A 26991-nucleotide genomic window follows, 5' to 3' on the forward strand; every position below is an offset into this window, starting at 1 on the left:
CCCATATGCAGGCACAAAGAGCTCTTGCTCTAGGCTGTGGACATGAGCAAATCCTGCTCTGGTCTTCTGGCCAAGGTCCTCTCTGCAGGGCAAGGAATTTATTGAGTTAAAGAGACATGCTCAAGTGCATGCCCTTCCCCAACAATACCATGTTTCAGGTACCAGGAAGCTGGCCCATGTTGCTGATGTCTCCAACTCTTGGTGTGAGGGGTGGGAAACGACTGCCTGTTTACATGGTTATAGATGGACTTTGATCGTGTGGGCTAGGCTGACCAAAATGCACGTGCATCAGGCCTCTTGCAGGGCAGGTCAGAGATGGATAGTGGGAAGAGAGGGGGGCAGCTGAGAGGCAAGGGTTATAACCTACTTACCTGCTCCACCAGGTACCAGCATGGAACTCCATGATAATTTTAAATTTGAGCCTGTCTTCCAGTTCATTTTGAAAGTGTAAGTTTCAAAGCAAATGAACAGGAGGTATATTTAACAGTTTATTAGCTTAACTTGTATTTAAGTATTTATACTGATGGTATATGGGCCTCTAGTTGTATCTTTCCACGTCCCACTAGTGTTAGGTACAGGCACACAGATTAGGAATATTGGAGCATTATATATATATATATATATATATATATATAAACTCACACTACGCTCAATATACAAAAAATTAGCATTTACTCATTTAATGTTTTTCCAACAACTCATCTGATGTGTTTCCCTAACTCATGTTTAATTAGATGACAAAAGATGGAAACTTTCAGCCTTCTGTTTAAAGGTAAGTGATTTATTTTCTTTAGGAACATATTTCACGGTGTCATCACATTCCCCTTTGATAATAATAACAATAATGATAATAAATAAAAATAATTGTGGGGGAGCTTTGCCTGCAGAGGCCCCCATATGCCACAGATGAAAATAAGTCTACCAAGACATGACCTGCTTGGGGAGGAAAGGTAACCCATCTCTCAAAGGAGAAGGGCCAGGAGCTTGTTCCTCAATGGGCTTTTATTAGGCTTATTTGCAAAGTGATACAGGGCATACATGTAAAGCTCAATCATTGTCAGGCCGTAATGATCAAACAATAGATAACAAACAAAGAACTCTGAGGGCTTATTTAGAGTCAGGGTCAGATAGCTAAAGGGCCATAAAACTTTGGGGAACAAACTCATTTCAGGCTTGGACCCTTATCATTTAAATTGAGGGTGTTGGCAAAGCAGGTTTCACAGGATTTTATGCATTCTTTCTTAGGCCTGATCGCCCTAGGGAACCCACCCTTTCTAGTACAGGGCCTCACCCACCTCTGGCATCATTTCAGGCTTAAGTCAGGTAGGGGAACCAAGGCAGCCAAGAGATTAGGAGACTCCTTGCAGACAGAATGAGGACTCAGGCTATGTCAAAGCCGAGGGGCGAGGGTCCATCACCCCCTTTTCCTATAGCCCCCCAAGGTCTTCCCTGAGGGCCCCTTCATGATCATGACTGTCTTAGGTCATCCCTCCTTTGAGGAATCTTACTCGTCATTGGCTAACCAGTCACCCGCCTGGGGCCAAGCAGGGTGAAGTGAAAGGGGGCAGAGGCGGTGCCCCTACAAGGAAGATAAGCTTTGTCTCCCCAGTGGCTTATGGTCCCAACGTCTTTTTACTCGACCTTAGCCATGAGGGGTTACAGTTTCTGAAACCAGGCAGGGCGATTCCCAAAAAATAATGACTAACATTTCTGAGGAATACATTATACAAGGACTTTTACATCTACAAACTCATTTAATCCACAAAGATCATAGTGAGATGGGTATTATTATTACTGTATCTTAAGAAGGGAAATTACAGTACAGAGAGGTAATTAATAGCTTGATCAAATGTGCATAGCTAGAAGGTAGAGAAACCAGATATAAAAACCAAGGCAGACTGGTTTCAGAGTTCATGTTCTGTCTTTATCACAGGGCTATTCTGCTTCTCTCAGACAGTATCTGTAGGTGGCCTGTTTCCTGGAACATTATATCAGCATCCTTTCTGTACCATCTTAGTATACAGAATATTTCCACCCTTAGCCTTCACCAAAGGAAAGGGGGATGAGAAGTATTGTGCCAGCTTCATCCATCCAGATGCCTCTCTTGCAAATGCTGTGATAGCATCCCTATGCCGTGCTGCATGAAAAAGATGTGGGGTTTTCCTACAGGCTTGTGTCCTTCCAGTCTACTCCAGGGCAATTAGATGCTGCCCGATCAGAATTTTCATATCACCCCCCTCTCCTGGATGTTTATGTCGGGACACATCCCCAGAGAGGAAACAAAGACACAGAGACTGAACCTCACTTCATATCAATGCTTCTCCTTTCTATTTTCCATATTTTCCAGGGATTCAATGGTATGAGGTCCACTTTCTTCATTTTTACATCAATAAGCATCATCCCCTTTTTTCCTTCTTTTTGATGTGATAAGTACTACCCCTCCTCTTTTAAAATATATTTTTACAAATTATGGTTGAATACACATAACCTAAAATGTGCCCTTTTAATAATTTTTAAGTGTTTAATTCAGTAGTGTTAAGTATATTCACATTGTTGGTCAACCAATCTTTGGAACTCTATTATTCACAGAACTAAAACTCTATACAGATTGAACAGTAATTCCCCATTTCTCCCTCTCCCTGGCAACCATGCTACTTCCTGTTTCTATGAATCCAATTACTCTATATACCTCAAAGAAGTGGAATCATTCAATATTGTTCTTGTGACTGGCTTATTTCAATTAGCATGATATCCTCAAGGTTCATGCAGGTTGTAGCATACGACAGAGTTCCTTTCCTTTTCAATAGTAAATAGTATTCCATTGTGTCGGCAAACCTCAGTTTATCCATTCTTTGTCAATGACCACTTAGGTTGCTTCTACCTTTTGACTATGGTGAATAATGCTGCAATAAATATGGGTGTGCCACCTTTCCTTTGAGTACTATCTTATTTAAATGATGATAAAGGAACATGATATGTGACAGAAGGATAAAATCCACACTCTATATAGTTAAATATTTTCAAAATTATTCCTCTTACATCTTGCGTCCCATCTCCTTAGCACTTTGGTCTCACAGCTCTTCAGAGCTTTGATCTCAGAGACACAGAAATAAGTTGTCAAACACGTCCACTCAGTGTTCAAGGTTATTAGTGCACACAGGAGAAAGAATGGTACTTGTCAATTCTTCCCACAGGGGAATAGAAATTTAACATTAAAAACACAAGTCAACAGGAGAACTAATTACGTTGAATCCTGGAGTCATTGTTTTATTCTGCTTCTTAAAGCAGGAAATAATTGGGAATTCAACCCTAAGCAATCCTATCTCTTGAAAATATTGTTAGGAGAAAGCTACTGCCAAATCCAATCAAAACCTATTTTCTCTGCCATTGATACGGCAGCTACAAAGTGAATGAAAACCATTGAGACACCTACGTGCATGCATTGTGAGAGATCCATCGTGCCCCTATTTCGATCTCCTCATCCCCGCTTAGCTTGAAGCAATCATGGCCATTGATGTGTCGAATATATGCTTTTCTTATCGAGAAGAAAAGAATGAAGGCTGCTGTATCAGTATAATAGTAAAAATAAAGTGGCCAAACTCTTTCTTTTTTGAATAGAGCAACAAAAACAAGAAAAGCATCCTTCTGTATGTGGTATGTGTTATTTTTCCTCATAACTCATCTTTTTCCAATAAAATCTTAATACAGCTGAATAAATTTTAAGAAGTTTTTGTTGTTTGGTTTTCCTTTATCAAGTTTGTTTCAAAAATTTCTGTTTGCAAGGTAAATATGCTCAGATCCATCCTTGTTTTATGTTGTAAATTAGTCAAGGTATCAGGTTTAAGCCGAAATTTTTTCAACTCCTAAATGACAGTTTTATAATTTGTTATGTCCTTAGCAAAGCATATTACATTTTTGGTGAATTTAAATATCAACTTCAAAAGAAATAAATCATTACATGTTTCAACATATGTTTCAAAGCATTACAGGACAGGCTAAAGCTGTGTGTGTGTGTGTGTGTGTGTGTGTCTCATCACCCCTATAATATTTCCCCACCACTCTCAGTTAAAAATCTGAACCTGGAATCATGGCTCTCATAGTTTTACCTCATCTGGCCCAAATTTACTTCTTTAATTTTATCTCCTCCCATCGCTCTGGGGTCTACTCTTCTCCAGCCCCGGGTAGTAAGCTCACTCCTATCACATCAGCATAGGCTGGGTGATTCTGCAGTGATATATTAACTCCAAAATCTCAAACTCTTAAAACTTAAAGGCTTTGTCTTTTCATATCCATCATTTTTACTAAGGGAGGCCCAGGGTGACAGAGGACTCCATATCTTGAACATTGTTAATTATTTTTCTGAAAGGGGAAAAAAAGAAACACTGTATGTTTTCAAGCCAACAAGTAAATGCATTAGCCTAGAAGCGGAACACAGCATTTCCTTTCACAATTTGTCAGCCAGAATTTGCCATCCAACCCACCACAATACAACTGTGTCATAAAGTACAATGCTACCGTGTGCCTGGAAGGGAGAAGCAGCAGAAAGGTTCAGCAAAAGCATGCGTGACTGCACCAGGCATTTCACACTTGCTGTCCATGCTGCTGGGCCCGGTCTGCCCCCAGGAAGTTGATGGCTCACTTCGTTTTCATTACAGTTTTGCAGAAATCCTTCAGTCACCCCTGATGGCTCTTTCTAAAATGCACCTACCCTGAGCGCTATTTTATTCTATCCTTCACTTATTCTTATCTGAAATTATGTCATATTTTAATGTTACTGGTTTTGTGCGCAGACACACATATTATTGTCTTCAATGTGTAGGACGATATACTTTATATTACGTTCATTGATTCACTGATACATCCCGAGTGCCTGCATGAGTGTCTGGTTCTGAGCGGCCAGTCAGCAAATCTCCCCTGGATGGGTGAATACATGCAAATATCCGGTCGGTGAATTAGTGTAGATTACCTATAAATCCATATATATTCACATGTTGGAATGTCAAGTGCACATATATGTTGCAAGGATTCAAATTTAGTTTTACACAGCATTTTAATATAAAGAGAACATTTGTTTTTGAAGTTTTATAAAACCACTTGGATCTTCCTTTTAAGGCTGCCTCTGCTGGTTATCTTAGGGCAGGGCAAAGATAAAGCTCAGCCTAACACAGTTTTAAAATTATCCAAATCTGAAAAATCAAGAGATCATTTAAATGTTAATTTGTTTCTTTGGAATAACTTCTTTGCATTTCAGCTTCCTTTTCCCTCCATTTTCTTTTCTAAGACAGCATTTGAACACCTGGTGGAGAGAGGTGTGTCCTGTGTAAGGTAGTAGAGGGGACTGGGTCCTTAAATCTTCCCAGTGTCCACTGGATCCTCCCTGGCCTCTGACAGTACAATGGATGGAGGAGTGTGCTTTCTGCACTGATGTGCTTTAAATAAGATTCAATCCTCTCTGGCGACTGGGCTTGATACACTAACACCAGAGACCTGGCTTCCCATCTTACCCCAATGATTGCATGTGTCATTGGAAACAGCTGCATTCAACATCTCTCTAACTTACCAGCTCTCTAGTTCCCCAGTAGTGCAGGAGTTGATGCTACTAACCTGATGTGCTCAGGCTCCTTATCTACCTGGATATTTATAACCGATCTCCATTTCTTGAGATGAGTAGTGAGGGTATCAAGTACCCTTAAATCTATCCCTTTTAACTGGCTTACTCTCCACAATGTCTGCTTGGAATAGGGTTGGGCCTTTTCCACCTCAAGACCTACCTTTCCTCTTCTCTAGGGTCAGAAGTTTCATGGCCAAGTAGTGATCATTTGGAAGATGCAGGCTATGGAAGGAACTCTACTGTGTGTGTTCTCTAGTTGTTGCTTTTGATTGGGAAGCTTTTGGTTGGGAAGCCAAATGAAAAATTAGAGGCAGAGAGGTGTAAGATTCAATCTACTTGCATAATATCAAAAATATGCCAGTATTTATAAAACTTGTAAATAAACTCATTTTCTGAAGGCCTTAGTATGCTCTCAAAAATAATTGTTATGTAAAAAAAAATGTAAGAGACTGTTAATGTACCTGAAATCGGGTAACCTGTGAATGGCATTCCATTTTTCAGCTCCAGCCTAGTTTTATGTTTATGTAAATTACAATATGATTCTCACTCTCACAGCATTTCTCTCGCTCCTATTTTGACTCCAGCATCACAGAGGCTGGCTTTGATTTCAGCTACAAAGGGGCTTACACTACATTTTATTTTGCATGTGTTATGTACGATAGGCAAGCCTTTTGAACTTATAGTAGAAATATATATCCACAGCACAACAGTGCATGGCATGAAGGCATGCTCATCTTTCTGTTAAATAAACAAGTTTCTCTAAATAGGAGCTTTTTATTTTTATAGAAACACCTTACGCCTTCTTCATGTCATTCACTCATCCATTCATTCAATCATTCTAGAAGTACATGTTGAGAGCTTGCTATGGGCTACACACTGTTGTGAGGTCAGAGCAATACATAATTGAGCAACATTACAAAATCTTGGCTCTTAACAAGAGCTATTTCTTCTTCATCTTTGGGACTGTCCCATTTTCAGTCTTAAGTAAAGTTGCTGATGTAACTGCAGACTCACTGGAGTACAGTGCTTAAGAACACAGGCCTGGGAGTCATTTAAGTCCAGCTCAAAAAGGCTCACTTACAGGCTGTGCAACTTTAAATGAGTTAATTAACCTCCGTAAGCCTTAGTTCCTTGTTTATAAAAAGATGGTAATAATCCATATGTCCAGACTTGTGAAAAATTATTAACTGAAAAGCATTAACACAGTATAAATCCATAGTAAGACATAAGGATTCAATACATGTTGGCTTTTATCATCATCACCATCACTGTCACATCATCACCAAGCCTACTTCCCTGCCTACTGTCCTTCTTCCTTAAAATTGTTGGGATTCATTTATCTAGAATGGTTTTAAGGAGTCGAGTGAACAGGAGATGCAAGCTTCAGAATCATAGAAAAAGGTAAGGAAATACAGGACAATCTTTGTAAATCTGTCTTAATGCCTAATTCACCTCCCAAATGCCATTTTGCCATCCCTGAAGGAACAGATAAACCTGCATCTACAACCTTGGAATTAATATTCCATCTTACTTTTCATTGGTGTGTCTTAAATAAAGCCTTCATTGTTCTTGTGAGTAAGGTGGTATTAAAAATTACCCGTATTATTTGATAAAGAAGTGGTACAGATATAGGAATAAGAGCTTGCCTTTTGAATTATTTGAAACTTCTTTCTAGCTGCAATTGTTACCAAAATCCTCTTTAAAAAATTATTTTCTTCAAGGATCAAAAACTATCTAGTTGACAAAATGCAACACAACAATGAAATAGTGTCAAGGAACAGAAAAACAGAAACCAAAAACATTTGCCTGAATTGAAGACTCTGCAAAGGACACAGAAATGGCACAGCCAAAACTTTTTCCTACTGGCTACACTTCTGCTCCCCAGATTCAATGTATTCTTTCCAAACCATCATAATCATAACTACATAATGGGGATTAATACAGAGCAGCATCTTATTATTCACTCCTGAATGATTCCTACAAACAATCATGATCTCACCACATGTCATGAATGGTCAAACTATTTAAGAATTTTAAATTTTCCATTCCTTTGAGAACTCACCTAAAACTGCACTATGAAATCAACCTTATATGCTTGCATTTTTACTACTGTACTGTCGGTGCACATTCATAGGTGGCAGTACGTGTTTGGACGGAGATAACCTCAGAACGGTATCATGTCATCAAAGGCAGAACTCCAAGCTGGGGCTTTGGGTACCATTCCTGATCACCACTATTTTGGCGAATCTCTGAGGGTGTGTAGTGCAAATGCCTACAGGCCCACAGACCTTCAGTCTTAAGTGACATTTTAGCACATTAGTCAACTTCTAAAAGCCTGTTTCCTCCTGATTCAACAGAAATGCTGTCCCTACTTCATAGGTTGTCGTATTGGATGAGCTACTGAGTATCTTATGTTGAGCTCAGTGAACTGCCAGTGCCCAGTTTCCTCATCTGTAAAAGGAGAGCTTCAGATAATTCTGATGTCTCTTCTGAATGAACATACTATGAGCTATTTAATTTCTCCTATCATCTCCTTATTCTTATGAGTAGCTCTGTGTCGGCTCCAAGGTTTGTAATTGGTTTTCAAGTTTCCCTTCAAGGGACTTCAAACATTTATTGTTTGGTCCATTAAAGAATAACTGAGTTTTGGGCTTCCCTTTACCCTCCTCCCTAAACCAGATATGGGGAATGAGCAATGATTGTTTAACTTAATTGAAAGTCAATTTCTCAGCATTATATTTCTCTTTCTTTGGATTTTGGTTGAACTGGGCCTATCAGGAAGCTACTCTGTGGTCAATCAGCCTGTGAATATAACATTTATTCAACCTCAATTTTCCAATGAAATGAAGTGATGAATATCCCTAAAAAGACACTTGAGAGTAAATATAGATACTCAAAGCATCACTGGATTATGAATAGTCTGACTACGTATTAAAAAAATTGCACTGGTAACTCTGAAATGCTTAACCTCGACCTTGCTTATTAATTCATGAAAGAGAATCTTCCTTTTCCAAAATAGGATCATGGGAAATTTCACTATGCATACCATAAGGATCTTTCAATTAAAAAATGCTTTGGAAATGCATTTCTTTTCATTTTTGGCTTTCCAATGAAGCAGGAATAAAAAATAACAAGGTGCTAGGTATTATGTAAATAGGTCCCTTAGCTAGAATGATTAGCGGGAAAGCAGGCTTGGATAACATGAAAGCCAAATTATCCTTGAAATCTATGTCACTATGAAAAATGCACGTAGCTCAAAAGTAACCAAATCATCAGCAGAATTTGCAAAACTATATAAATACATGAATTTATGTTATAGAAGATGATAATTTAAAGTGAGTTCTGCTCTCAGTTTCCAAACACATCCCGCACATCAGGGAAAACAGCTAGAATTGGCTCAAGAAGCCTTACAAATACTTTGCCTTGGGGGTAAACCTAAGGCTGGGAAGGGCAGCGTGGGCCGAATGTGCTGCTGGACATTTCCTCTCTGTACAAGGCTCAGTCAGAGCAGGTTTCCATGACCCCTCTTTGTCTTTAGCCCACAGGGTGGGAAGTTATAACTGTCATCAACTAATCACATATAAAACAAACAGGGGTGCTCTTGTTCCTCTTGCCACTTCAGCAAGTGCAGATGTGAGGAGGAATGAAGAGGCTTCATGAGACCTATCACGATTTTAACTGAGAATCACTAGCTGACCAAAACAGAGCTTACCATGTGAGGAGTTTACCAAGCATTTACCAAGACGTTAACTATGACATTTGAAAGTCAAGGTCAGTGAAACTATAGAAAAATTCTCAACCAGGGGCAATTTTGCTCCAAGGACGTTTGGCTGGGGGAGGGGTGTGGGAGGAGGGTTGCTACTGGCATCTTGTGGGTAGAGACCAAAGATGCGAACCAGATGAAAATGCACAGGAAGCGCCCTCCCGCACATGTTAAATGATTATCCAGCTCACAATGTCAAAGGCGCCACTGCTATAAAACCCTGCTATGGAACCATGTGGTATAGACAGAGTGGGATGGGTATGGTGGGATATGGGAAGAAATAACTGTGTTTACTACTTCTACATTGGAAGTTTCTTTGGATTTATTGATATGAAAAAACAATTTTTAAGTGGGAAAGGTCACTCAAATCAACTAGTAGACAGTTATAGTCATGTGTCCCAGACAGGACTTTCACTGATAAAAGCAGAAGGATCGATTACTTGAATTACAACTGTAAACATTACTATGGAGTTTCTATAATTGTTGCTGTGAGCTGCTTTTGTCTACTCCTCTGCAGGCGCCTTTCCCCAGTGACCCCTCACCCATATCCACACTGAAGATAATTGTTTTGGGTATTTTCTTCCCTAAACTTCTCTGTGTCATGCCCTGCAAACCTTCGTGGATCTTTTGATTTCTCTTCTTAAAATTGTGCTAAAAAAATGCTTACTTTTATGTTTCAGTTACTCAAAACGTACAATGTATCTTTTCTCCCTTTTGTCACCTAATATATGTCTTTTAACTTCCAATACTTAGTGAAACTAGTTAAAATTCCTACAAATACTTTCTTCTCAATAAGGCAAAAGGTCTGTGATATAGTTTGTACAAAAAAAAGAAGTTGCTTTGGCGGATGCTAAGATAAATCTAAAAAGAATTTATGATGAATGAATGTAGGAAGACCTAGGTTTGTTCTTTAAAATGAAAGTGAAGGGAGTGTAAAGTGGCCTAGAAACAAGTTCCAGATAGAGAGGAATTCAGACCTGAGATAGGTTAACACTTCCTGTCCTAGAGACATTTACAGGTGAGTAAGAGCTGCAGGGGATGAACAGACACGCAGTATCTGTCTCCATCTCCTCCTCCTCCTCCCTCTAGCCAAGTTCAAGTGGGAGGTCTGGGAAAATAAATGACTAAGGCTGATAAACCAGAAGCTGTACAACATGGAAGTAGTTTAAAGACTCTTATGTGGCGCCCACCCCAGCCTGAGGCTCACAGAGACTTCTGTGAATTTTGAGGCAAAATTATACTAAAAGTACATTACAAAGAGCAAAGAGTTCCAGTTGGATTTGTCTTAAGGACTTATTGGCAGAATTAAAGGCTAACCTCTGTTATAAACACAAATTGTAGTAAAAGTTTCTTTTTAAGCCATTTTACATTTTTATATTAACTTAAAAAGTGATGTTTTTTTTCCAAGCCCCCTCTCAGGAAAGCCTGTATAAAAAGCAGAAAGGAACACCTAAAATGCAGGGAAACAATAGGCAAATTAAATTTTATTGCATGGCTTAATATGTCCTGGGCGATGAGCCTCACGTTTTTCCCTGTTATTTAACCAGGGTCTTCCAGCACCAAAGCCATCCTTCTTTGCTCTGCTTTGTGGTACTGGGGACAGGAGTGCGGGAGGAAGCGTTCCAGGATTGGGAGCAGAAACTTGGTTCTTCCTGTTTTCTTGCTCTTCCTGGCAGCATGGTTTCTGCAATAGCCAATTTGTTCCAGTTCCTTTTTTTTCTGGGATCCCAAAACAGACTTATTATGCCTTAAAGGTATCAGCTAGGCAATGCCTCCCACACAGAGGGCTGAGTCCCACTGTGTGTGGTGGCCCCTCCAGGCTTCCAGATTCTAAACTAACCCAACCCTTTCCTCTCCGACCCCTATGCCTGGAGGTGGCAGCAGTTTCCTGCAGTGAGGGTTTTCTGTGTTACTTCTTTGTTTCCTTTTTCATTTCCTCAGTTCCCTAATCCACTTTGAAACAATTCCTTACACTGAATTATTGGTTTAAGTGACTGTCCTATTTCCATTTGCCTGATTAGCTTCTGACTGATACCACTACTCACATATATTGTACCCATTTTATAAGGTAGTAAACTGAAGCTCAGTTGGGTTCAGTAACTTGCCTGATGTTTCAAGCTAGCAGGAGGTGAACAGAATGTGAACACGGATCTCTACGCCCTAGTTGTCGCCAATATTCCAAGACATAGGAGGAAAACTACAAGAGATATGTGTTGCCAAATTTTAAGAATTTTAAAGAATAACTTAATAAATAATTTTAGAGAATAATTTAGGAATAAAGTTATCTATTATGTGTCAATAGAGGTGATTAATCAGACTTCTTATACATTTACATACATATATTTTTGAATATATACATTATCTATATACATGCTTGTTTATATGTATATTCTCTTTGTTAGCTTCCTTCCAAATCTCCACTACTATGATGGACAAAAGATTATTAAAAATGGCATAAATCCATAGGAAGGAAAGATAATGATAGCACTCTGAAAATACTAAGAAAATCACGGAAGGTAGAAAGCAGGTGAATAAGTGAGAAGAGATTAAGCAGAACTGGGAAAAATAGAACCTAAGTCTGCTGTGGGGAGGCCCTAAGGCAGACTAGTCCATCCCTCAGAACATCAGATAAGTTTGAAAATCGGAGGCACTAGGTTTCTGAAAGATGGTTCTGAAACAGCAGGATTTGTTGAAGTTCTTTGATCTCCAGAACCCTTCCTCACAATGTATAGCCCAGTGGTTCCATTTCTTACAACCAAATAGGAAGATTTTTTTCTTAAAAAAGAAGTCAGGGTTTGGCAAGGCATCTCACTGTGGGCCTTAAGGAGAGAGTACTTTGGATGGAAGGATGGTAGAAAATCGAGACCTATATGGTGAGAAGTGAGTGATAGGGAGGGACTTTCAGGGGCAACAGGGATTAGTTGATGGAACAAGAACATTTTGGAAGGGACGGAATTCACAGAAAAGGAACTGATGGCCTTCTGCAGAAGAGATTTCTTTTTACATGCAAAGAAAGCAAAGATTGATGAAGGTATTTGGACAGGTGCATTAGGAGACATTATGTCTGAGAACTTACATATTGTGGAGACAAAAATGAGACAAATGATTGGAGAGGAGCAATATTAATCTGAATCACCTCTATTGGGAATCAAAATAGGGACATCTCCCCCCCACATTTCTACTATTTATTGCTATTATCTTAAATTTTAAAAAATGATAGTTTGAATTCACATAATAGAAGTCAAAACTTGTGGTCCATGTTTCAAATTTAATCCCAAATTATGTGAGTTTTTTAATAGCTGGTTGCCAACATTTTGAAATTTAGCAACTTTTATTTTAAAAATAACCCCATTTGAGGTGTTCTTCCTGGAAGACTGAATGATCCCACAATACTGGACCTGCACTGCAGCATACAGCCAACTGATGGGAACTTTCTTTGGATAGAGTAGGTTTTCCCTAGTCTCCATCACTAATTTATGTTACCTTCCTGACCTGGTAGTCATCTGAGTTTGGCATCTCCAATAAAGTGCCGGTCTTGAGTATCACCAAGCCACCTATGCGAAATTGAGGTGTGGTTATTATACGTAATTTTCAGAAAAAGACTATAAGACATCACAGGAGCCTCACCCCACTACTGTAAGCCCTAGGTTGAGAGCATCAGATAAAGTGAACTGATATTTTAAAGATGAATCCTGATTAGATTACTTGTAAGTGCATCTGTACCTTCCAGGACCATCCAAACCCATTCTCATAAACTTATCTGACAAAGCAAAACCACCCTCTTAACAGTCTCCTCTGGTATATGCTGAAGACCAACTCATTCTGAGATGACTGGCCCATCCAGATTTGTTTATAAGCACTAATTTATCAAATTACAGCTTCTGGCATATGGTTTGATTTGGCACAGATTGACTATGAAATATAAATCCAAGCAGGTTCCTCACTTCTTTTATTTGTATAATAATTATTATAAGAGTATCAGTTAATGCTCATTCTGTTTTCCAGAAACCTTATATGTGACTCAGTAAAAATTTGCAATTCATTTCCACTGAACTGTCCAATGAATATCAATATCTTAAGAATCATTGATTAAGTGCGCTGTATGATCACAAGATAAGAGTAAATTATGAAAAGTCTAGCTGTATCCTTAAAAAGCTTTAATTGGTAAAATCACTTCACTCAAATATGAGTTAGAGCTAATTGTTAATTGAGGACTAAGATATGATTATTTCAGAGCCTGTACCAGGATAACAACTCTTTTCTAAGAGATGACTTCCTGTTAATTAGAAGAAATTTTTCCTAACATGTAGCTATTTTGGTCTTTTTCATGCAATGAATTTCTGGCATACAGCTCTCAATTTTGGGTCAGTTTCTCTTCTAATGCAATTACTTCAGTCCTAGGAGGAAGCTCATAGGGTTTGGTTTTCTTGTGTAGTTTCTCTTCTCTTCTCTTCATAATTTCCATGAAGTGTTTTTTTTCCTCTAACTCTTTATCTTCCCCTTCTTTGGCCTCACATATTGCCTCTTCTTCCTCTCGAATCTTTAGCTCTTTCTGCCACTGTTAACAGAGAAAAGATTTCATTTACATATGATTTTGTATGGGAAAAATTAATTTAACTTCTTAAATGCAAATTCTTATATTCAGTTATCATCTTACTTTTTCTCATAGATGTCTTTCAGGAATTTATACTCTTAACACACTGGAAAATATATAACTTATCCATCAGAAAGTGTACCATCCCACAAAAAAACCCCAGAATTCCCTCTTAACATTTTAAATAATCATAAGTCATTCAAAAAAAGAGATAATAAAATTTATATTTCTGTATACCAAGTGAATTTCCTTTCTTCATCAACATTGCTATTTACATGAGATCATGGAATCATGAAATAAAAATCAAGCCAAAGCCAAACAAAAAGAAAAACCAAATTAAAGTGAAAGGCAGATATTGTGATATTATTACATGTAAGGTCAAAAATGAAGTTAACCAGATGATAAATCCTGATTTTTCAGCAGCCCCCTAAAAATATCTAAGAGATTCATCGCAAGTGAGCGTGTTAAATCATAACAGTAACAGCGCATGTGGAGGCAAGGGCCCTAGGAATAAAAAGTTGGAAGAGGCAATGTCCTTTCAATTGTGCATCATCATGAGGAACTTTCTTCCCTTCTAATATCTTTCATAAAGGAAAGGGTAAAAAGAGGCAGTAAACACTCTTTAGGCTGGGTGAAAAGTTCAAGGCAGAATGACTCCTAGCATGAAATGTGGAAATTCCTAAAGATACTACCTACATTGCTTGTTTTGTCCTTCACTCATGCATATGAAGGAAGACACCCCCCCCAAAAAGGAATTATCTTCTGGAGGGCAAGCCTTTTGTAGTGCAGGCTTCCTCTGCTACGTAAGTGGTCTAGGAACCCATCTACATCAGTGTACCAGCTGGAGTTGTTGTGAGAGGGTGCGTTCAGCTTCAGTGAATTTTTTTAAGGCCCTTTCAATGTGTTTGCCCATTTCGTGATGAGTGTTCAGCAGTTTTTGACCCTAAATGGCATGACCTTTGCCCCCTGTGACCCACCCTCCCTATTCATCTGATCTCACCCTGCGCAACATTTTTTATGTTTCCCCAGATGAAATAAGTCCTCAAAGGGAGATATTTTGCCAATGTGGCAGAAGTGAAACCAAAAACAGCAGAAGCACTAGAAAGCATCAAAATCAACAAGTTCAAAAACTGTTTTCAGCAGTAGAAAAAAATGGCTCCCTAGGTGCATTGCATCAAAGGAAGAGTACTTTGAAAGTGACTGAAGTTTAAACATGTAAGAATAAATACACAATTTTATCAATTAACTTATAAATTACTATATGCCAGTGCTGTGAATTATAACTATTATTTGTCATTGGGGGTATATAGATATAAATAAACAAGCTCAAACCTCAAAATCTGTAACATCACTTAGCCTTCAAAAAGCAAAAAAATTTTTTAAAGTATCAACATACTCATAGTAACTATTTTTAAAAAGCATAATAAAATCATATATACACTTTAAATTCCAGTTAAAATTTTAAGGCATAAGAAATAAAAATATTACTTGTACTTATCTTGAGACTATCCCTATGTATAGTTATTACTCATCTACTTTCATTTCTTAGAAACCATTTTTGCATGAAATATCCAGAAAATTGAGGGAAAACATCCTGAACATTTAGGCACAGGCTCAAATTCATGCTTGGTTTTTTTTTTCCCTACAAATTCTATGATATCTGTGACATAATTATTTCTCACCTAATAAACTAAGTCATAAAATTGCTTCACGAAACTACCAATTTTATGTTATAGCATAAAAGTAGGAGTTGGTGAAATAAGACAGTATCTATAAATGAAGGTAACTAATCTACTTACATGAGAGATTTCAACGTACCTCATGACTTGGATCTTTACATTGTGAAAAATCCACAGAATTTCAATTCTGAAGAACTCTCAGTAAAATAGAATGCTTGGGTTTCCCAAACGATATGTGTAAAAACAGGAATATGGCATATCACTAATGTCTAGGAGGCCGCTCCTCCTCCTCTCCCCCCTTGTTAGACTTGGCAACGTTGGAATTCACCATAATATTATAATCTTTCACTTTGTTAGCCCAGAAAAAAAATGGACACTTTTCTTTCACATCTTTGTCTCTGTTGACATTGATAAAATCTATTTGGATAAACAGTTGTCTTGTCTTTACTTTTACCTGCCAGTATTAACACTGAAATGGCAGTAAGGAGGATGTAGGTTTACTTAAAATTGATGAAAAATAGAAGCACCATTTACTGCTTAATTCAACCTATTTGCTCAGGGACTCAATCATCATGCTATGGGATAGCAGCAGTATCTTAATGTCTGCTGAACAATTCGGTGTCTGCCTTATTCTTTGCTTATCATGGCCACTCAGTAAAATTCAGTTGACTTAGCAAGACAATTAAACCTGTAGCTGTGTTTTTGTTTCTTGCCAATCCTACAGCTTTAACCTCCTCATACCCATTTCCATCCAGGTTGGGGCTTATACATCAGGAAATTGAGCAATGAAGGACAATTAAAAAGAAAAGTAGATCCGCAGTCCAAAGATTTGCACACGGTCTTCACTAACTTTAAAACCTTGGGAAAATAACTGAAATGTAAACCACCATTCTTATTGGTAAATATTTTATGGAATTGTTGTGATGGTTAAAGTAACTAATCTCAGAACATTTTGTAAAGTATAAAATATTATGTACAAAAGATTACTTCCATAGCTATCTGAAAGGAAATGGCATACACATGAATACCTTAAATACATGAACACATGAATTCAAAGAAACTTCCATAAACTTTCCCAAATCAACACCACAAACCACTCTTTGATTACACCAGCCACATATCATACAATTTGGATCCTATCAATCGTCAAACTTATTTTCATAAAGGATTCCTTTACTCTTCTACAGCTACACTCTAAAAGATGTATGGTGGTGATTAGTTACATAATCCTTATACCTTTGGGAAGTAGAAAAGACGATAGTTTTTAGGATCCATTTCCTAGCCTTCTCTTCCTAACCTCCTCTCTGTCATTCAAAATAATGTCCTCTGTCTCTTCAACTCACCTTAGGCAGGTGAGTTTAATCACAAAGTGATTAAAGTCTTTCTAATCTGTTAAGGGTACAGAATAGTCACCAAAAACTGAGTCAAAAGATTTTTGTTGTGTTATTAAAACTAAACTATATGTGCACATGCCTGTTGGTAATTTGCTATCTCTTATAACCTGTCCTAGAAAATTTTGTTGAGTGAAGGGTAAAATATGGATGCTATAATTTATGAACCATCAAGAATTTTTATAATACTTTGTTCATGTGGTATATTAGTTTAGCAAAACCATTATTGAATTAAAATACCATACTACAGCTCTTATTTTTTGTTTCCATGTGTCATTCAGACTCCAAATCCTAATACTTGTAACTATTGCTAGAGTGACTTAAATATTAGCTATATAATAAATTATAATTCAATGGAATCAGTAAATGAAATAATCCTTCATTACTTCTCAAAATATCACTAATTAAATGGATGCAAAAAAATGATCATGAGAAAACCCTAAAGATTTTGGAATACTACGCAGCAGAAAGAAAGAAGGAACTCCTCCTACCTTTTTGTGTCAGCACAGATGGAACTGGAGAGCATTATGCTAAGTGGAATAAGCCAGTCAGTAAAAGACAAATAGCCTATGATCTCACCTATAAGAGGAACCTAATGAACAAAAATAAACTAACAAGCAAAAGAGAACCAGAGGCATAGAAATATGGCACATACTGACAGTGGCCAGAGGGGAGAGGGGAGGCTGATAATGGTTGAAATAAGGAGAAGGGATTAGTCAAAGAACATGTATAATGACCACAGACATGATATCAAGCTACACTATAAGACCACAGTAATTAAAACAGCATGGTATAGGCATAAAAGCAGACACATAGATGAATGGAACAGAATAGAGAGCCCAGAAGTAAATCCAAACCTTTATGGTCCATTAATATTTGACAAAGGAGGCAAAAACATACAATGGAGTAAAGATAGCCTATTCAATAAATGGTATTGGGAAAATTGGACAGATAGTGGAAATAAGTGAAACTAGACCGCTTTCTTAACACCATATACAAGAATAAACTTAAAATAGAATAAATACTTAAATGTTAGAATCAAAATCATAAAAATCCTAGAAGAAAACATAGGCAGTAAAATCTCAGACATTTCTTGTAGCTACATTTTTTTTCTGATAAATCTCCTCAGACAAGGGAAACAAAAGGAAAATAAACAAATTACATTTGTGTATTAATTGGGGATTACATTAAACTAAAAAGTTTTTGCACAGCAAAGGAAAACATCAACAAGATGCTAAGACAACCCAGTGAATGGGAGAACATACTTGTCAATGATACATCTGATAAGGGGTTAATATACAAAATTTATAAAGAACTTATAAAACTCAACACCAAAACAACAAATGATCCAATTAAAAAGTGGGCAAAGGACCTGAATACACACTTCTCTGAAGAGGACATACAAATGGCCAGTAGACATATGAAAAGATGGTCAACATCACTAATCATCAGAGAAATGCAAATTAAAACCACAATCAGATATCACCTCACTCCTGTCAGAATGGCTATCATAAAAAATCAACAAACAAATGTTGTCAAGGACATGGAGAAAAGGGAACCCTAGTGCACTGTTGTTGGGAATGCAGACTGGTGTAGCACTACGGAAAGCAGTATGTAGTTATCTCAAAAATTTTAAAGTAGAACTGCCTTTTGAACCAGCGATTCCACTTCTGGGAATATATCTGAAGAAACCCAAAACACTAATTCAAAAGAATCTATGCACCCCTAAGTTCCTTGCAGCATCATTTACAATAGCCAAGATTTGGAAGCAGCCCAAGTGCCCATCAGTAGATGAGTGGATAAAACACTGTGGTACATTTACACAGTGGAATACTGCTGAGTCATAAAAAAGAAGGAAATCTTACCTTTTCTGACAATATAAAAGGACCTGGAGAGTATTATGTTATGAAATATAAGTGAGTCAGAGAAAGACAAGTATCATATGATTTCACTTATATGTGTAATCTAATAAAAAAACTAACAAGCAAAATAGAAACAGGCTCATGGATACAGAGAACAGACTGACAGTTGTCAAAGGGGTAGGGGTTAGGGGCTGGGTGAGAACGGTGATGGGATTAAGCACAGGAGAAAAAAAACTAATGGACACAAATGATAGTATGGTGAATGTCAGAGGGAAAGGGGAGCAGCGGGAGTGATGGAAGGAGAATTGACTTGGGGTGGTGAACACACAATACAATGTAAAGATAATGTGTTATAGAATTGTGCACTTGAAACCCATGTAATTTTATTAATTATATCCAATAAATTCAATAAAATAAAAATGTAAAAAACAATTAGTCATAGGAATATAAATAAAATCTGACAGACAATACTAAACTACTGGATATAAAATTAACTTTAACACACTCTATATCCTATTGAATCCATATTGCATTCAAAGGAAAAAAATGAGTACTTTCTCTCCTATCCCAACTCTACTCCCGAAAAGAAGTGGTCATAAAATGATTTGGCAAGAAATCATTCCCTAAGTATAGCTCAGTGGTTTAAAGTGTCTTAAGTGAATAGTCTTGTATTTCCACAGCTTTTTAAACTCATACCAGGAACAAAATGATTAAAGTCTTTCTAATATTTCAAGCGTAAAGAATGGTCACTGAAAATTGAGTCCAAAGATATTTTTTGAGTCAAAAGATTTTTGTTCCATTATTAAAACTACACCATAGAAGAAACCAGTGTTCAGTGTTCAATATCAGATTCTTGTAAAAAAAAAAATCAGTGCTAATTCAAGAAACAGAATAAGACTAGTATTTTCAAATGAAAGATGCCAAATTTTCTGTAACCCAGTAAAAGCATTGATATGTATAGACAGTCCGGTGAGATACAGTTAAGTTTAGCAATGCCCAATCATGGCTGTACTTTTAACTTCCACATGTCAATATTAAAGTCTCGGAACTACACATTCTAATTCCAAATACCTTTAAAAACAAAGCTTTTGCTAGTATTTTAAGAAAGTCAATCTTACGTGATGGTCAATGATTCTTGTCAATTCTTCATCACCCTTGGTGAAAAAATCTGGATATGGAAACATGGGGAGTTCTGATACAGAAGGATGTTTCCTTCAAAAGAGCATAAAAACAGATCCAATATTAGGTACAATATTCCTCCTTTCAGGAATATATAGCTTTGAAAGTCATAATTCATTATTAAGCATGTTGATTCTCCACTGTTAACATAAAGTCCTTACCCAGTATAACTACTATCTATACATTAGCTTTTTGTTCCGGTAAGCCATAGGGCTCACTAAAACTGACATTTTGGAGGGAAGGTCGTGACACATAGAATGAGAACTAGGAAATAATTAAAAGTCAATTTCTCCTGGGAGATGTAAAAACCACAGCTGGTCAGTAGCAAATGAGATGTAAGGATATGAATGGCTTGAGGAAACTTGAAGCTGATTATGCCCAATGGGGAGATAAAGTGCGCATCACTACACATAACCCCATGACCCTGGAAGTTTGGGTAGAAGTCTAAGAATTTGATCTGAGATGTATTTACAAAACAAACAAACAAATAAAAAAAACTTCTGTGACTTCAGTACTTCTCCAAGCTCTTTGTATTACTAAGGGTGGCACTATGACAGCTTAGCAAAGCTCGATGGAAGTGTTGGCGGTGCGAAGCGGGCACTAAACTATTGGGGATTTAGTGTTAAACTGTTTGCATAATAATTGTAGTACTAAAGTTATTAGGAAGTAATTACCATGAGTCCAGAAATAGGTAAAGCAACAAAATAGTGGTAAAGAATAAGGTTTTGAAGAAGAGAAAGTGGGTTTAAAGGAAAAGCTGTTAGGAAGGAATCTGGAACGACATAACTGGTGAAAATTTTCCAAATTCAAAAGAGCCTGATAAATTTGTATGACTGAAATGTATGTCTACATGCATTTTTCCAGTTTCTGTCTGTAGGAGCTCTATATTTTTGATACCTTATCTTTTCCTCTTATCACCAGGTCCTCTTGCTTTATGCTATACTAAATGCTTCTCAAATCTTTATCTTCATCTCCACCATCATTTCCCTAATTTAGACCATCATCTCTCACCTGGACTTAGCCCTCTTAGAAATCTCTACATCCACCCTGTCTTACCCTGTGCCCACCCTCCATCGCTGCTACAGGGCTGGTTAAAGTCTACCTACTCTTCAACTCTCAGTTCAAGTCTATATAGCTCTCAGTCCACTGTGGGCCTTTCCTCCACCACACTTATCTCAGTTGTAATTTTACATTTATCTGTGTACCTGTGTTTTATGCTTCCTTGCTACAATATGAGCTCTACATGACTGTGGAGACTTGGTTTACTTATCATTGTCTTATCAGTGCCCAACACAGTGCTATTAGACATTTGATGACATTTGTATGTTTAGTGAATTATGAAATGAATAAATGAAAGCTATGCCATCTGTAAGAGACTACCACAAAACACACTTATCTTAGTAGACAATGCCCAGAATGGCAATCTCAGAAGACAAGTCACAGAGTAGAGCTAATAACAGGAGTCCAACTCAAGTGTCTGGTGACCAGAAAAAAATATATGGAGCCCTCTACCAACCCATAAGATTCAGAAATATTGTGGAGCAGAAGATCAATGAGCTTCCCACAATGAATAAAATAGGGACCCTAGCTATTCTATTGAAATATTAAATGAAAATATGATTTTAGAATGCTGGAGAATTCCAGGACATCTGGGGCCAACACAGGTTTGCTATATTTATTTAACAAAGTTTTGCTCTTCTGATATTCAAAGAAATAGGCTAACTGCTGGGAAAAAGGAATAAAACAGAACATTAAAATTATTTCAACATTAAAAGTATTCAAGTAACTTGCCTCAAGTTTCTTCTTGAATTATAAAAGTTTAAAGAGATGCAAAGCAATATGTCAGAAAACCTTTAAGATGGAAAGACTAGATGGATACACTTGAGAATCTGTGATTTCCAGTTATTTCAGTTGAATAGTTTGTACTAAAAAAGAATGATTCATAGATAACTATAACACAAGACAACCTGAGACGTAAGAGAGACAAACCTTCAATGATATAAACAGAACAAATAGAGTAAAATTGTTAAGCACGTGGGATGTGTACTCAGATCTCAAAGCAAATTTTGATTCTACCACCTAGTATTATTTAACCCCTCTGTTCCTCAGTTTTTTCATTCCTAATATTAAAAAATAGCACTTGCCTTGGTTCATTTTAATACATATTAAAAAGTAATAAGACATAAAGCATGTTTGATGGAGCAAATACTAAATAAGCTTCAGCTGCATTATTCTTATCACCATCATTATAAAATATTCAGAGACAATTTAAGTTTTTCTTCAAGTTCTTCTTACTTGGATACTTTTTATTTCTTTTTCTTTCCTAATTGCTCTTCCAGTAGTTAGGAAACAAAAAGAAACTAGGCTAGGACTTCCAGTACTACGAGGAATACAGGTGGCAAGAATAGGCAATTTTTGTCTTGTTCATAATATTAGAGAGAAAACTAACAACATTTCACCATTGAGTATATTAACTGTGGACTTGTCATTTATGACTTGCATTGTGTTGAGGTACATTTCCTTCTATACTCAATTCGTGGAGAGTTTTTATGATAAAAGAATAAAAATTTAAATTTTGTCAAATGCTTATTCTGCATCTATTGAGATGATTATATGATATTAAATTTTTCATTCTAATAATGTGATATATTACATTTATTTATTTATTCATGTGAACCATCCTTGCATCCTAGGGATAAGTACCACTTAATTATGCTGTATGATCCTGTTGAACTTGCTTTGTAGTAGTTTGCTGAGAATTTTTCATGTATATACATCAGGTTAATTAGCCTGTACTTTTCTTGTAACATCTTTGTCTGGTTTTGGTATCAGGAGAATGCCAGCATTATAAAATGAGTTGGGAGTGTTCTCTCCTCTTTGATTTTTTGGAACAATTTGAGAAAGACTGGCATTAATTCTTCTTTAAACGTCTGATAGAATTAACCAGTGAAGATTGTCTTTGTTGGGAGATTTTTGATTACTGATTCAATCTCCATACTTGTTATAGGTCTGTTCAGATTTTCTGTTTCTTCATGATTCCATCTTTGGAGGTGGTATGGTTCTAGGAATTTTAAAATTTCTTCTACTTTATTCATTTTGTTGGCTTATGATCCTTTGTATTTCTGTGATATCCATTGTAATGTCTTTTCTTTTTCTCTTACTTTATTTCAGTCTTCTCTCTTTTTATCTTGGGAAGCCTAGCTAAAGGCTTGTCAAATTTATCTTTTCAAAAAAAACCCCAAACAAACAGGTCTTAGTTTTATCAAACTTTTCTACATTTTTCTAGTCTATTTTACTTATTTCTGTTCTAATCTTCATTATTTCCTTCTTTCTGCTAAGAGTAGGCATATTTTTTATTTTTTTAAAAATATTTTATTTATTTATTTTCAGAGAGAGGGGAAGGGAAGGAGAAAGAGAGGGAGAGAAACATCAATGTGTGTTTGTCTCTTGTGCAAACCTGGGGACCTGGCCTGCAACCCAGGCATGTGCCCGACTGGGAATCGAACCAGCAATGCTTTGATTCACAGGCATACACACAATCCACTGAGCTACACCAGCCAGGGCTTTTTTATTCTTTATAGTTCCTTGAACTATAAAGTTTAGTTATTTGAAATATTTCTTTTGTTCTTAATGTAGGCATTTATCACTCTAAACTTCCCTTTTAGAACTACTTTTGCTGTATCCCATAAGTTTTGATATGTTGTGTTCCCATTTTCATTTATGTCAAGATATTTTTTGATATTCCATTTGATTTTTTGACTCATTGGTTGTTCAGGACAATGTTGTTTCATTTCCACATATTTGTGACTTGTTTTGCGATCTAACATATCCTGAGGAATCTTCCATGTGCACTTAAGAACAATGTATGTTCTGCTTTGGGGTAGAATGTTATGTATATGTCTATGAGGTCAATTTGCTCTAAAGTATAATCCAAGTCCAGTGTTTCCTTTTTATTTTTTTTTGTCTGGATAATCTATCTATTGTTGAAAATGGGGTATTGATGTCTTTGCTATTGTTGTCATGTCGTTTATTTCTCCCTTCAGATCTGTGAGTATTTACTAAATACGTTTTGGTGTTCCAGTGTTTGGTGCATATAGTTGTTATTTCCTCTTAATGAATTAACTCCTAAATAAATATAAATAAAAGATACATAAATATAAATATGTTTATAAATATTACATAAATTAAATATATTTGTAAATATATTTATATACATAAAAATAAATATAAATAACAGGACACATAAGTAACAGATTTTTCATCTCAATTAAATAATTTTGATGTTCTAGTTTGTAAAGGTGATTTGTTCAAGTAGCAAATCATGTCTTTTCTTTGAACACTATTTTTGTTTTCTTTTACCAAAATAGTTTTGCTGAAATCACAGAGCCTCAAGATTATAACTTCCTGTAAGAGACAAGATTTACGTGCAGCTATTTAGTAGAAAGTTAATTCAAAGTTAAAAAAAAAAAAGCTAACACCAAATAAATCTTCTTGGATATTTTCTAAGGGTAGGCTAGTAAAGAAATAGCTTGTTCTTGACTATTACTATTACCATTATTTGATCTCACATTTAAAATATTTGGTACCTATTTAATTGCCTTTGTTTTGTAGTTTCTACATTATAAAACATTCTATGGATATAGTCCGCTTAGTGAGAGTTAAAATTTGTTCTGCTCGCATCCCTCCAACATCTACAGCATGGGTAGTAATCCTGTTTCTGCTTGGCATGAAGAGCTGCCAGTCAAGGGAAGCTCCAGGGTGCTTGGCTTCTATTCCCAGTGACCTTGTCCCAGGGGCTCTGTCTCAGACATCAGCTGCTATAGTTTCAGTCTTGCTTTTCCTTGCCAGCCAGACTATTGATCTGGTGGTTTCCATATACAGTACTTGCCAGAAAGTTTCAGGTGTCACTTTCACCTTGACTAGACCTTTCAGAAGCAACTAAGGAACTCAAAGTCAAGGATTTTTAAATACTAATTTTTCAACTCACTGAGTTAAAGTTTCCAATGGACATGTTCCACTGAAACAATTCTTCCTGCATCCCAGACGTGAAATTTTGCAGTCCTGATCCAAGGATGGTCCTCTGCCACTCTAGCGTCACCGATTCATCTTCTATTTCAGTTTATCCACACTTCAGTAAAAAAAGTTAGCTACAGAGTTTGGGGTTTTTTCATCAGCCTCATTTCAGAGACTAATCTGTGTGGTTATCACAACAGAATTGTGCTGTGACTGAAAGATGCCAAAAGACATAGTAAAAGAGTGTTAAGTTTCTTTAAAGGTAGCTTATGGAAACTAATGGAGATGGTTTCACAAAGCAGAAGAAAACATATTGTGCTCCAAGCTGAGGTATGGCTCCAGGAACACCTCTGAAACAAATCGGGAAGGGTGAGGACTGTTAGTGTGAATGTGTAGATACAACTTAAGTGAGTACATGCATCCAAGAGCCCTTTGAGACTGCCTGGAAAAGCAGTGACAATTTCAGTTTTGAATGTGTTGAGTTTAAGTGTCTTTTTATCCATTTGGAACTGATTGTCACCAGGCCTGTCATCCTGGGAATGACAGGCCTGGTAACAGGCCTCCCCACTGTTGGGGCTACTGTTTTCTGAGCCCACTGGACTCCTTTTTTTAGGTTTATTCCCTCACTTGGAGAAAGACATTCTTAAGATGCTTCCTAAGATATGGTGAATAGAAGGTAAATAATTTCAAAATATCTTTATTCTACCTTCACATTTAACAAATTGAGGAAGGAAAATACCCAGGTGTCATCTGTTATTTGTACTCTACCCAAATTAAGAACAGAATAGACTCAGTTACATTTTCATATGACATAGTTTTACCTGTTTTCCAAACATTATTGATGAAATGTATTTAATACCAAGGGATATTTGTGGTTTTAGAGTGAATACTATTGTCCCTCAGTTTATCAATGCTGCACCATCCTCTTGTTTTTGATGCCGCTTTTGAGACATCTGATGCCATCTTGATCTCCAAGCATTTGTAGTAGTAACCTGTTTATTCCTCTAGAGCTATATTATTTGGGATATTTACCCCTAATTTTCTTAAAAGACACATGCTGAAATCTCAACAAAACAAACATATATTTCTTGTTCACTAGAATCTGATGCAGTTCATTAGGAGCTCTACTCCATCTGGTGCCCCAGGAATTCAGGCCCTTTCTGTTTATAATGTTACTATGTCAACATGTAACTTTTTCAGATTCACTGACAAAGGAATAATGACTTGGGGGGAAAGAACTAGTTCTAATTGCCTTGGCACAGAAGTGTCATGTCATTTCTACTCATAGTACATGGCAAAAAAATGCATGATGTATGTTGCTAACCCAGGGTTTCTAAACTTTGGCCATATAGATATTTGAGCTAAATACCGTTTTGTTGCAGGGGTTTGTCCTGTGCATTGTAGGATATTTAGCAACATCTCTGTATTCTTCCCACTAGGAGGCTGTAACAACCCCTATATGTGACAACCAAAAATGTCTATTAACATTGCCAAGGTCTCCTGGGAGCCAAAATCACTCCTGATTGAGAACCATTATTCTTATCTAACTACAAGAAAGTCTTCTGGAAAAAGAAAAAGAAAAACACGAAATGTTTTATGATTGCTAATGGTCTCTGTCACAAGAAATTTTATATAGCTTTTTTTCTTAGTTTTTCAATTTTCACAAAGAAGTGTGTGGTAGACAGATTTCCAAGATGGGTCCCAGTAATCCCCACCTCCTAGTACTCATGCTGTGGTATAATTCTCTCTCCTTGAAAATAGGCTGCCCCAATGACTTACTTCTAACCAATAGAATATTGCAAAGGTAGTGGAGTATCACTTCCATGATTAGGTGTGACTTTTTTCTTGCTAGCAAACTCTTTTTTGCCTTCCTAGCAAGTGTGCTTTGATGTATTAAGT

General features: G+C 36.8%; 1 protein-coding gene across 6 annotated transcripts in view; it reads right to left on the minus strand.

Moving 5' to 3' along the window:
* Positions 1-13711: 13711 nt before the first annotated feature.
* Positions 13712-26991, minus strand: part of TMEM232 (transmembrane protein 232) — a 168195-nt gene continuing 154915 nt past the window's right edge. For 5 of the 6 annotated variants that reach the window (XM_053911325.2, XM_045197625.3, XM_045197624.3 and 2 more), the window contains 2 exons: positions 20019-20112; positions 13712-13932 (listed from right to left, as the gene is read on the minus strand). In XM_053911325.2, the coding sequence (XP_053767300.1) occupies positions 13729-13932; positions 20019-20112 (298 nt within the window). In that variant the 3' untranslated portion in view covers positions 13712-13728. The remainder of the gene's footprint in view (positions 13933-20018; positions 20113-26991) is intronic. The other variant, XM_053911326.2, reaches the window with a different exon arrangement.

The sequence above is a fragment of the Desmodus rotundus genome, chromosome 1, assembly GCF_022682495.2.
Source record: "Desmodus rotundus isolate HL8 chromosome 1, HLdesRot8A.1, whole genome shotgun sequence".
Taxonomy (NCBI): Eukaryota; Metazoa; Chordata; class Mammalia; order Chiroptera; family Phyllostomidae; genus Desmodus; species Desmodus rotundus.